Below are 13,542 nucleotides of genomic sequence, written 5' to 3'. Positions count from 1 at the left end.
AATAGCCCCCAAACAGCATCCACTGCCCTCAGGTCCTGTCTCACTTTCTCTTCACTGATCCAGCTCACAGGTCTCCGCACCTGAATGGGTGACCTAGGGCTTAAGGATTTAGCTGGGGCTGTACAAGCAGCAGCAGAGCTAAGAGAAGGGCGGACAATGATAATCAGCATAGGCAGGCTTTTGGCAGCGGACAGGAGGCACCAGGGGAACGCAGGCAGGCTGGAGTCCCACCCTGCGTTCATTAAGACACCCCTCCACCATGTCCTGACCACCATACCAGAGAGGAAGAGAACGAACAAATGCAGACTCTTCAGTTCGGTGAGCTGCTAGGGAGAATGCAGGGTACTTCATGGACCTGGCTAAAGAGCCCTCAAACCAAAGAGGCGATCATTTACCGCCCCTTTAAGTGGCACTGGTCCTGCGATGGTGCTGGGCAAGCGGCTGACCCATGGTCCAGGCACACTCCATTTTGTCATTCCTCAAATCTCCTCCAATCCTTCCAGTGGCTTATATAACTTTCCCGGATCTGGCCCTGCGAGGTCTTGTCTTTTCTCCTTCTGCCCTGCCACCCTGGCCAACTTGCCCTTCCTGGAACACAATACAAACGCTCCTGCCTCAGGGCTCTGAGCTGGCTGTTCCCTCTGTACTCCCCTTGCACCCAAGACTGCATCATTCATGATTCACTCTCAGCGTCTGCCCGTCTTTGCTCACAAGCCACCTTCTAAGCGGGGCTTTCCAGGCCACTTTACGAACACTTCAACCTTCCCAGCACTCCTATCCCCCTTCCCTGCTGTATTTTTTTCTATGTTATTCATTTATGCTATTGTCTGACTTTCCCCCTATCACGTAACTCCTTACGAGGGCAAAATCAAGCTTTTACATTTTTCTTCACTGCTGTATCTCCCCTGACCCCCAAATAGTGGCTGGCACGGAGAAGACAGCACTCAGTGACTAACTGTGGAATGAACGGAGGGGGAGGAGCATCCCTCTTCACTTCCTAGAGTCCATGCTCACCTGCTCACAAATAGCGCCGGTCATTGTGACTGGGAAGGGCCTCACATTCCCTCGGCCCAAGTTTTCGCGTTTCCTCTGGTTGCTGAAGAGCTTCAGCTCCCTCTTTTCTTCCTCATCCAGGGAATTGCAATATCGGACCTGAACACAGAGAATGGCGTGGAAGAGGTCAGTCTTGCTTTTAGGATTCCTGATGCTCATGCCTGAGAGTTTTCTCATGAAACACACTCCTGTTTGGTTTTATCGTCCTGGCCTGTACTTTATCACCACTAGGCTTGGGGCCATTTAATATGAGTCTCTACCCAAGACTGTTGACAGACAAAAGAGCTTACTAAATGCTCCGAACTCTGGAGCCCAAGTCCTGAGCAGGATAAAGGTACCTGTTCCTCCTCCTTACTGCTTTACTCTGCTCATTGCGCCAAGATCCAAATCCCCAGGGAGAGCTTTGGGGCCAGGCAATTTCTGGGACTTTCTCCTTCTTTCGTATTGATTTGGATCTTCACACTGATTGTGGGGTCCCAACACTTTCACATCCACGTGCCCATGTAAATGGTCCTGACACCAATGGATGGCTCCAGGCTAGCAAGCCAGAACAGCAGTCAGTGTGCTCACAGCTTCTCTTCTCCCATCTCATTTTTGGGAAGATGGGGAACCAAAGGCCTGAGTCTGAAGAGTTGGTTCAAAGGTATCTGTGTTGCTTCACGGGTGTCCCTGCAAGCTTATCTGTGTGCAGGAGGCAAAGAGCTGCCTGCTGGGCTTTGTTTAATGCACCAGCTTGTATAAGGTATTTTCCTTCATATTTAACACAGAAACAGAATTAAGGGATGGACGTTAAAGACATTCAAATCCAGTATTTCCCATTCTCTCCCCTTACTCATGCACTCCTTGAGAATTTCACCATACTCTTGAACGACTGTTTACTTAATCCTATTTTAAAACGGACTCACTTATTAAAACTTAAATACATTTACTTCGAAAATGTGTATTGTAATTACAAATGGAAAACCTGTATCACCTGCAAAAACCAGTAGGTAACCATAAAACTAAATAGAGAACAAAACCACATCGTTAGATTTCAGCTGGCTACTTTTGCTTGTGGGAGACCCTACAATGGAGATTCTTCATGCTGCGACTTAAAAAGGGCAGACTGGCATGCTTTGGAGAAGAGTGATATACCTGCTGACACCGAACTCAAGTCTCCCCCTTGAGTATTCAACCACTCAATCGCTATGAATAAAATACAGTTTAGAAGGCAGGGATTCTTGCATTATAGGGTTCCATTTTATTTACTGCCATGTCCATGTGCCACCCAAAGTCATGTATCTACCACACTTTGGGTAGCACGGTCCGAACCCCACCTCCTGTTTTACTGGAGAGTAAACCGACCATCAGAAAGGTTGACTGACCTGCCCAGGGGATTTGTCATCCAGATGGTTACAGGGAAAACTTTGAACTAGACTGGTGCATCCTAATTTGAAAACCAAATGCAGCTTTAGATATCAAAATTGTCTTATGTGGGTGAAAAGAGAATGAGGAAATATTTACTTTAGAATCACCCTTTGTCTTTAAAAGGGCCACGCCAAATGGGCGCCTGCCTGCTAGTTCACATGGAAGGGATTCTCATCCACAGGAAGAAAGATTTTGAAAGGTCTCTCTTTCTGAAAGCACAGTTAACCATAAACAGAATAAACCATTAAAAACAGAGAAGAGCAGATCACTTCCCTCCAGCCAGTAAAAAGAGTTAACAAGAAAAGAAAACGTCTTTATGTACATGTCCCAGGGACAGAACGGCAGCGACTTGAACAGCCCAGAATATATGCTTACACCACTGACATTTTATGGACATGCTTTTAAAGAAAGGCACACCCCTCCTACTTGTAAAATCCGGAATTTTCACTTCCAAACTAGTTAACTGGGCATCAGGTTACAATATTTGCTCTTGGCTTTAAAGAGAAGGCATTATTTATATATTTTTATGAAGTCTGAAATAAACAACAAGAAAGGGAATCACGGCTTCAATGTTTAAGCTTTTGCTCCACTTATTCAAACTTATTTTTGAGGTTCCTGATTTATCCTTTTTTATTCAAATATGGGAAGGTAAAGACTAAAAAAGCACTGGCTCATTTCCCCTGGGATCCAGCTTGTGGGTGGGGCAGTTGGTAGAAAGCTGGGGTTTAGCTCTCTAAAGGGGTTCCATAGTACTTCAATTTAAAATCATGTTTTTGTTTAAAATGCAATCAGCGTTAAGTGGACAGTTCTATGAGCTTACCATTTTTAAAAACTAGATATTGAAAAGTTAATTTCTAGTTTACAAATCCAAACCCCTCAAGCATGATGATCTTTTAAAAGTGTTATTTACAAATTTCCCTTTATGACCAATTTGTCTTCCCAGAAATGCCCTGGGTCTGGGTTCAGAAAAAAGGACAGCTTGCACGCCATGCTTTCAAGGGTATAAGATGACATTCACAAGTTGGACTTTAAATGACAGAAACACAGATGTTCAGAGCTGCAAATCTGGACACGTAATTTCTACTACAGCATAATGTGGAAAACGTGCTATTCATCTCATATGAAATGATGCTGAAAATTCACAAAGTTTTTGCGGGGTTTGAATTGGCCCAGGGAATCTCAATCATCTAACAAGCTCAGGAAACCAGGGTCGTACATTTTTCTTCAGCTAAGAAAACATGAACTTGAGCTTTTAAATTTTAGTGCTCCCTGGTTACCCCCCAACAGCAAGTAGTGCCAGCCACAGAGGCGAGTCCTCTCCATAATGAGATTCTGCTTTTCGGTAACACTCTCCATAAGGTGTCCAACAGTTTCTTTTGGCTCTAATTAAGGAAGCTAAAACCTAAAATAAATTGCCCGAGTTATTCTTTGGAGGTCTCATTGATTATTGCATTTTAATCGTGGCAAAGGTAACAATTCACAGAAGGTTCTAAGAAAAGTCTTGCCGAGGTCCATCTCGCCCCTTACCTCATTGTCATGTGGCGGCAGCTGGTGTAATAGCTGCTTGATCCTCAGTTTTTCTCCCGGACTGTTGACATAAGGAACTTTCTCTTCTGGGAGACAGCTGTAGTACTGGTGAACCTGAAGGATGAAAAGCACACAGGTGACTCGCCCATGACCACTTCTGAGAGGATAATTCCCAAAGCAGGACACAATCTACTTCCCACTGTCCCTGCCAATCATGGAACTCAACAGCACGAGTTTCTCACTGCAAGCAGAGAACTCCATCCTTAAAGAAAGTATTGAGCAAATCACCCCTATCTTGAGGGTATTCCCTCTCTCTGCAAAGGAAAAATAAAGCCAGCAGACTTTCCTAGAAAAAGAGAAATCGGCAAACACACAGGTGGACCCAGAGGGGTAGGGCTTTCTCCGCAGACTCCCCCGAGAGCTGACTTTACCATTTTCTCTGTTAGTCTCCAGCATGTAACATGCCTCCCGAGCCAAAGGGATATGTCAGTGCCTGCCTTGGCGTCATCGGAGTCAGAGCCAGTTTTTGGCACTCAGCAAACTCCTGGGTCCCTCAGCCTCCACATTAAAAACACTCCAGGTTTTCAGTCCTTTGTAAGGACAGGCAGCAACTCACATCTGTGAGAAAAAGAGTTGCTAAATCTGGGATACGGACCGTGGCATCAAAAATCGTCATTAGTAAGAATATTTCTGTATATCCTAGAATACTCCTGTTTACGATTCTTAGGACAGATTCTTGTACTCTCTAAGCCTCACTCAACCCTAACTACGACTTCAGAAAGCACCAAGTATCTAATTTTGCCTGAGAAAAGAAAACAACATTCTACCGTCCAACTGCATGCAAAACTAGGGAAGAAAAATCTGACCCAAACAGAAGGTATGTTATTATACAGCAAAGTCAAAAAACAAAACAGAACCCAAACCACAAGCTCCAATGACATCATGGAAAATACTTTTCAACTATCTCTGAGAAGCATCATGACCAGCTCTTGCGAAACAAGGCATTCATTCAACAAAACAGAGAAGAAAGAAGACTTGTGGCTCTCAATTCATCCCATTCCTTGTACTACACAAACGTGGTCTAATTCCTTGGAGTTTAGGGACCCTTGTTTTAGGAATGCTGAGGTGAAGAGTTAACAAAAGTTCTGTCCACCTTGACCTCCAGAAACTAAGTCATAAGTGTTAGAAGAGAGCGGGAGAAAAGGTTTTGCAATGACAAGGCCTTAAAAATATGTGAAAGCCATCTTTATTTTCGTAACAAATAATCGTAACCAGTCACCATCATGTTCATATCATCCTCTTAATCAAACCCCAAAGGCAACCGTAAACAGACTTCTAGTCCTAGACTAGCTGGCTTTCAGAGGGCAGGGCCTTTACAACTGCTCCCTAGAGGCACCTGGCAGGGAGCCCTGTCCTGGGATGGGAAGGTGCGAAGGAACGGCTCCAGGTTTTGAGGGCCGCCCACAGGGTACTCTCCCCGAGAAGAAATAAAAGCCAGATCATGAGTTGGTTTGGGATTAGAAGTTGGCGATGAGCCTGTCAGAGACCAGCACACCATTTCGTGCTCAGGAGAATCCGTGCACCAGATGCCTCCTCAGGTAAGTGCCAGGTATAAAGAAGCAGACCCAGTGTCTTGGGGAATGGGCTTTGTCTCCCAAGTCAAAGAACTGCTAGTACAAAGGCCTCGTTGCAAACATCACTGTGTCATTCTCATAACTCCTGCTATCGTTACAGAACATTAGGGACAAATGCTAACCTGACACGAATGACTGGATGCTTGCTAACCAACAGTCTAATTTGAGCTTGCCTGACGCTCCTCTCAACCTCCCCTCATCACTCATATAGCCCTCTCTTCACCGTCCAGACCAGGTTACCCCTGGGAGTCCTTCTGATTAGTGCGTTGAGCCCAGCCCTCTGATACTGTCCACAGCTGACGCAGGTTGGAATGTTCCCTGCTGCTTCCGTGGCGTGGCGGGGAGATGTGTACCCCTAGTCCTGGCTCTGCCAGGTCCCATCTCTGTTCCTCAGCAAGTGACCTGACCCACTCCGAATCCTCATCAGAACATCGTGGCAATTAAATGAGAGTGTAGGCAAAGCAATTTTCCCTCAATAGCAATAAATAATATGCATGGATAGCAACAAGCATATGATCTGGCTTGGTATACTCCAAATGGGACAACCCAGATGCTTCCGTGCCCTTTCCTCCACTGTAAAATGTAGGTCAACACTGGCAGCTGACAGCGTGAGACCAACCCTGGGAGCCACCTTCCACCTTAGTCTAAGCCAGAAGGCTGCAAGAAATAAAACGCTATTTAATCTAGTTTGAGTTCAGAGAAAAAAATGGCAAATTACTAAAAAGGTGTGGTGCTGTCTCAAGAAACCCAGCAGTCTATAGGGCCCCATGAGGAAATGGGGCCTGCCCCTGGAAGGTGACTGGTATGCGATACTCATCTCTCTTAAGTCCAGTGTCCTCTTCTCTCTGCTCTATTCTCTCTCGCAGATCTGTTTCTTCCCTTCTCAAAGCTTCAGGTTTCCCACAGCACTTGAGTTTATACAACCTTCATTCCTGAACTAATTAGCTTTGCTCAATTCGCAATTCCCCAGAGAGGGACCTTGATTGCCCACCTTAGGCAAGGTCCATACCTGGAGATTGGATTAAAGCAGTCACACCATTTTAAGACTGGAGGATAAAGGAGTCTGAAAGGTGACCCTAGAGATCCTTAGGAGGTAAATAAATATCTTGGTATGCTGAGGTCCGTCCTGAAGACTCTGGATTCTTAAGTCAACAGAGGCAGTGGCTACTCCTTGGGAACATAGTTCTATCTTTCCTGGCTGGACATCTTGTGTTGCTGTTCACAATTCAAGTCAATTGATCACCATAACTGAAAATGTATCCCTTCTACCCATATTCCAATAATTCCTCGAATACAGAATGTGTTAAAATATTTCCTCACAAGGTAACCAATAATTTGGTAGATGACTTAAAAAGTCACCTCGTTAGTGAGACGCTCCATTATTAAAACAAATCAGCTAATTAACAGCCTATGAAACCATGTTGTGTGGTAGGTGATCTGTCTTGCTCTGAGGAAAGAGAATGAGTTGGCCCTTACCACTTCCAATCCTCCTCCAATCTGTTCAAGTTCAGGAGAAAAAGTTATTCCGCTCCTGTTGGCTTCTGTGTGTCCACCTGGTATTTAGGATCTGGACTTTCTAAGCTCTTTATCAAGCAAAGGGGATTAGAAGATGGATGGGAATGAGGGAGAAACCACTCTTGAATTCCCAATCTGTCTCTGGTTGAACACGGAAATGCTTCATGCTTTATCCTCTGATATCCTCCATAATAAAACTACCATACAGCCCAAAACAAACACCAGGGGAAATATTTAGTGTACTTTATGGCACTCCAAAAATTAAGTTGGGCACCACCGCTGCAAACATTGAAGACTGTTCATTTTAGCCCAAACATGTTTCACTTACTTATGTTTACAAATAAATAAGCAAATCCAATACAATTTTGTCAATGATGGTCATTACCAAGGTATTACCTGTTTTGTTTTTTTTTAAAAAAAAACTTCATGTCTATTTTATTTCCATTAGAAAAATATTAGCTATATAAAATTTTGGTCCACTTTTTTCTCTTTTACCTCTATCATTCAAATTTAAATCTTTAACTTTATTCAAGTAAAAGCAGAAGCATATATGTAACATGAAAACTAAATATTTCACCCCATTAAATTAAGAGGATTTAACTGAATTAGTTGTACTCTAATATTTCTCACAAATAGTGACTCATCTTTCCTGCACGTTATTTCCCTTTACTTTTATATTTGAGTAACTATGCAACGCACAGTTTTCTCACACCCAGGAATATGAGTGTGCATAAGTGTACTTTATAACATCAGTAACTGGATTCGTCTCATCTTTAATTCATGTTGAATTCCCCTTATTATATGCTATTTCCATAATGCTTCAGATATTTTAGCCAGTCTTACTTAACATCGATTACAAAAATCAAGATGTTCATCTAAAAACATCATTAATACCCAGACTAAAGAACACCAGACCCCCTTAGAGTGATGCCATTGTGAGAAGGCCTTGGGCAGCTACTGCTTCAATAACACAGGCTCCTTTGGGCCAAGCAGCAACCTGGCAAAAAGCTCTTGCAGGAAAATTACTCTTGAGATACTGTTTGTAGGTTTCATTGACAATACCAAAGTCACTTATGTCAGCCAGCGAAACAGCTGTTTTTACCACATTAGTGAAGTCACAGCCTGCAGCTTCCAGAATTTCATCCATGTTTGTGAGAGCTTGTTTAGCTCTCCTGCCAGGTCCCGGCACAAGCTGTCCACTAGAAGTGTCCACGCCTTGCTGCCCTGAAATGTAAATGGCCCTGTTGACTAACAGAGTTTAACTGTAGGGACGAGTGGTCCCTGGGGCTCTCGTGGTGCTGACCACCTCTCTTATCGAAGATGACAGAGCTAATCCTTTTCCTTTGCGGCCCGAGAGAACAATCCTGTATACTACCCTGGCTCGCGTCTCACTGGACTCTATTCCCTAGTATGTTGATCACTTTATTTTCCTCTTGAGTTTACCGAGCATAGGTCTTCACAAGCAGGTCTGTAGACTATACTAGAAACTTTGCTCTCTTTAAACATGCCCAGGTAGAAGTGCCCTGTGATTCTGTCCTGGATGAAGCTGTACTAGGTACATTTCCCCTGAACAAAAGCATTTGGAATACAATAAACCGGCTTATGAAAACAAAGTAGCTGAAGGCCTTTATTTAAGGTGTTACTCCCAAAAGGGCGGTTTGGCAATAATTTAGTGTGTGGCAGACGGATTGTCAGAGCTTTAGTCAGTGTGCAAATAAAGTCTGCAGAGCAAGGATTCGCCCAGTTTGAAAGATTGGGCTTGTTCGAAGGAACTTCACTTTTGACAGCATTTCTGCCTGAGTACAGATGGAAGAAAGAGTCAATGACCCCTCTCTGGAGAGAAAAGTGTGCTAATTTTAAAAAGCGGGCACAGTGTGTTATTTAGAGTGGTGGTTCTCAAACTTTAGCTTGCATCAGAACCACCTGGAAGGTTTGTTAGAACACATCTTACTAATTCAGTAAGCCTTGGATAGGGCTGATAATTTTCATTTCTAATAACTTCTCAGGTGATGCCCCGATGTCCAGGGCCACGCTTTGAGAGGCTCAGTTCTCCAGGTGTTCTCCCTCCACATCCAATCCATGAGGTTGCTGGGTAAATGGCGGGATTCCTGTTTTCTCCAAGGCAACCAGTAAGCTCAGAGGAGTGGAAAGAATGCGTTCAGTCTCACTCAGTTATACAGGTGTCTCCTTCAAACCTACATATATGCTTGAGCATGGGGATTGCACCAGCTCTGTCCAAAATGAGAACTCCTAAAGGAAAAGTACTCAAATAGTTTGGGAGGAAATTTTCTATATTAAAAGTATCTCTGTTTTCTTAAAGCAGGAACCCAGCAAAGAAGTATGACTTTCTTGGTTGATTTCAAATTCAACTGTCCTTCACTATCTCAATGAAGGAAAGTATCAATGAACATATTGATTTATTGAATGGCTCTTATGCCCAAAGTGTTTTTATATGAATCCTCCCCACATCCTGAAGGTTGGTACATTATACTTATCAGACTGAGCATCACACAGCTAAAAAGTGTCGAGCCACCTTTGGACTTGGCTTCCTCATCCTCCCCTTCTGTCTATTGTGGGGTCTTGGCCCTTTTTATTTTTAACCAAGAAAAAAAGATCGGAAGAGGACAGGGAAGAAGAAAAAACCCAGAAATAGTAGGTTCCCAATACATCTCTATGACTGACTACAGAAATGATGAACCTGTTTTCCTCTGGCGGTCTCCACAAAATAACCAACATATGGTCCAAAATGAACGGACAGTAACTAAAATATAATGTATTCCAAATTAAACAGTCTTTGCACAGCACCATGGTGGTGTAAGGGAGTTATGGCAGAGAAGGCTGCCCACCATTCATTTTCCTTTTCTGTCTTAATAAGAACACCATCATTTTGCTCAGAGGATCAATGCGCACAGCTACAAACACTATTTCAGTACCTCCCTAGTAGCTACAAGTGACCATGTGAATAAATTCTGGTCAATGATAGGTAAGGATGTGGCTTCTGGGAGAGCTCTTCAAAGGATGCCAAGCAGTTGGCAAAGGCTCATTTTGCCCCCTCCTCCTTCCTGTTTCCTGTCTGGAATGTAAACACTATGGCTGGAGCTCTGGCAGCCATCCTGTACCATGAAGTAATGTTAAGAACGGAAGTTTTTGATTACACCAAGGATCCACCATACCAGCCCTGAATTGCCTATTTCCGGTTATTATTATTATTATTATTATTATATTTTACCAATGAGAGAAATACACTATGTATTTATAGCGAATGCAATTCTTAAATGATATAACAAATGCTTCTCAACTATTAGCATAGTCCAGATTCATTTGAGGCCCTTATTGAACATTATTCCCATTTTCATCCCTCTGGGTCTGAAAAGACGCCCAGAATTATGTATTCTGAATAAACGCCTCACACCACACCAGGAGAAATGTTGCTTTAATGGGAAGGTAAACATGACTCCACATGGTTTAAAGGTAAAAACTCCTGGAGTGTAATCTCCAATGTGGGCTGACACATTTAGAAAGTTTTATAAAAGCTCATCTTAACCCAGACACTAACTAGAAGATTGGGCCGTTATGTCATTCTTCCCCTCCTGCAGTGTGAGAATTTTGAAAGCTCAGTTAATCTACTTCAATTTGGGGAGGCAATATCTAGAATATGCCTGAGGTCTCACAAGGCAGGTGCTACAGAGAAAAGAGAAATGCTGCCTGAATTTGCAGCACGTGGTGGTTTTTATGAAAAGTGCCCATTAGTTCCCAAATGGGGACCTAGAGAACAATTGGATGGCATTACGGCTCTGAGCAAGCGCGGATGGGCTGCTTTGGAGGGCCTGTTTGCTCATTTTGCCCCTACTTGCCAGAATTTCATTCCCTACACAATAGGAGAAAAGTGCTGCTAAGTGGTGTCTAAGAGGTAAAATCGTACTGAGTTTTGGCTCCTTTCTATTTCTCCTGGAGACCCACGTTATAATTTTAATTGGTTTACTCAGGAAGCAATTTAAGAAATAACAGTCTAAAACCTAATTCCTAAACAATGTCTCCATCATGCTAAAACTTCCATAGGATTAGGATCAAAAATCAGAAATAAAAGCTCAGTTGGGGTATTTTCTAAGAACAGTATTTCATACCTACCCTCCCCCCATTTTTTGCTCTCATCCAATGTCTAATTCAACAGCAAACCATGTCAGATGTAAGTTCGAAACATAGCCAGAATCCAGTTACTTCCCCCAGCTGTCCACAACCAGTCTAACCACGACTAAGTGTTCTCTGGAATTACTGCCATGGCTGCCTCGGGACCCACGCTTTCACCTTTGCGTCCTCGCAGTCATTCTCTCTTCCGCAGCAAGAACTAACCTATGTGACTATAAACCAAGTCATGTCCCTGCTCTTCTCAAAACCTGTAATGGCTTCCCATCCCCTTCTGAATAAAAGCCGAACTCCTTCCTAAGGATCATGATCTTGCTCATTAAGACCTGGCTGACCATATCACTTACTATACTCCTTTTGTTCACTTCTGCTCCCAGTAAGCCTGCTTGCTATTCCACTCACCTCAGGGTCTTTGCACTAGCCATTCTCTTTGTCGGGAACATTCTTCCCCTAGATACTTACATGATGCCCTTCCTAAGGTCACTTTATCACAGGAGCCTTCCTTGACTACCTTAATAAATCAGCGACCCCATCTCTTGTTGTCTATACCAGTGCTTCTCAAGGAGGGGCTACTGTGGGTCCCCAAAGGATATTTCGTAATGTCTGGAGACATTTTTGGTTGTGACAGCTGGGTGTGTGTGGGGGTGGGGGTGGCATATAGTGGGTCAAGGCCAGAGATGCTGCTAAGCCCCCTACAATGCATAGGACAGCTTCCACAGTAAAGAATGATTTGGATCACAATGTCAATAACGCTGAAATGGATAAATCCTTAACCGGCTTTTCTTCAAAGAACTTACCAGTTGGTGATGCATTACCTACTTGTTAATTGTCTCTCTCTTCCCTCTAGAATGCCTGGCACTTTGTTCACTCTATACCCCGGAAGAGGGTCGAGCATGGAGTAGGTGCTCAATAAATGTTAGTTGAATGAATGCATGCTGTATTCAAATCTTGTCTTTCTTACTTTCTGGTTTATCAAAGGATTTGGACAGGGACATGAAGCAAGATAATACACAGATGAGGTTTTAGAAGGAACCAGAGTAAAACTCACTGAGCTTCCCTTTCATTCCATCAAAGCACTTGCTGTTTCACCAGATTACTGGTGTGGGGTAGGTGGAGGACATGCTAAGAGAAAAATGAATAAAATAACTGTCAACGTACTGTTTCTTTAAGAGGAAGGAACTAAAACAACACCATTTTGTATTTGAAGCCAGAGAATTTTTTTCAAGTTGAGTAAACTTTGTTCAAACAAATTGAAGCAAATAATCACATTACATCCTAAGCGGTACTGTAATTCAAAATCACATGAGTTGTTATGCTCCTATGCCTGCTCTCGTTCACATGCTTACTCTCTCCAAACCTTTTAGTTTTTAAAATTTTTGTTTAGAATATCAAAGCTCAATGTTTAGTTAGAACATACTTTCCATTTAGTTTGGAGCATAATCTGACATTTATTTATTTTACCCTGTCTTAAAGAAAAGGTCCCAGAAATGGAAGAACTTAGAGTTTAAACACTTTTCCTTTAAGCTACAATTACATAAAGACTCCCCCACCTCAATTTTATTAAAACACTCTTTGCAGAATGTCTGCTCATTTGCATATATGTTACTAAAAATTCCCCAACAGTTGCTTTCTTTTTTTGGTAACAGTTTCAATATTGCCATTAGAATATATATATATATATACACACACACACACACACATATATATATATGTATATATGTATATATATATGAAAAAAGCAAGCAGGATGGCAGTTTCCTACAGTGGTTAAGTGTTTGCACTTTGGCATCACATTGTTTAGGTCTGAATACTGGATTGAACACTTACCATCTGTATATAGTTGGGCATATTACTTTGTCCTTTATAGAGTCAGTATGTCCATCTAAAATGGGGGCAATAATATCTATGTTGAAGCAATGCTATGAGACTAAGATGACATAATGTACCTAGCACAGAGACAGGCACACAGTGAAACCTCTATATTCTTAACTTTCAAGCAATCTAATAAGTAATAAATGTCTATGCTATGAACTGAATTGTGTCCCCCTCCCCCACAAACTTTTATATTGAAGCCTCAATGTAATTGTATTTGGAGATAGAGACTTTCAGGAGGTAATCAAGGGTAAATGAGGTCATTAAGTGTGGGGTTATAATTAGAATGGATGACGTCCTCATAAGAAGAGGAAGAGAGACCAGGAGTGTGCATGAACAGAGAAAAGGCCATGTGAGGACACAGTAAGAAGGTGGCTCTCTGCAAGCCAAG

General features: G+C 42.7%; 1 protein-coding gene across 5 annotated transcripts in view; it reads right to left on the bottom strand.

Annotated features, from left to right (window-relative positions):
• The window catches only part of PRICKLE2 (prickle planar cell polarity protein 2), a 333,453-nt gene that overhangs the window by 50,310 nt on the left and 269,601 nt on the right, over nt 1-13,542 (bottom strand). For all 5 annotated transcript variants that reach the window (XM_081072618.1, XM_081072619.1, XM_081072620.1 and 2 more), the window contains 2 exons: nt 3,988-4,101; nt 1,015-1,152 (listed from right to left, as the gene is read on the bottom strand). In XM_081072618.1, coding sequence (XP_080928744.1) covers nt 1,015-1,152; nt 3,988-4,101 — 252 coding nt within the window. The remainder of the gene's footprint in view (nt 1-1,014; nt 1,153-3,987; nt 4,102-13,542) is intronic.

This window comes from Rhinolophus hipposideros (genome assembly GCF_964194185.1).
Source record: "Rhinolophus hipposideros genome assembly, chromosome: 14".
In the NCBI taxonomy this organism is placed as follows: Eukaryota; Metazoa; Chordata; class Mammalia; order Chiroptera; family Rhinolophidae; genus Rhinolophus; species Rhinolophus hipposideros.
The sequence above is the reverse complement of the archived record's forward strand: the minus strand, read 5'-3'. Positions and strand labels throughout refer to the sequence as shown.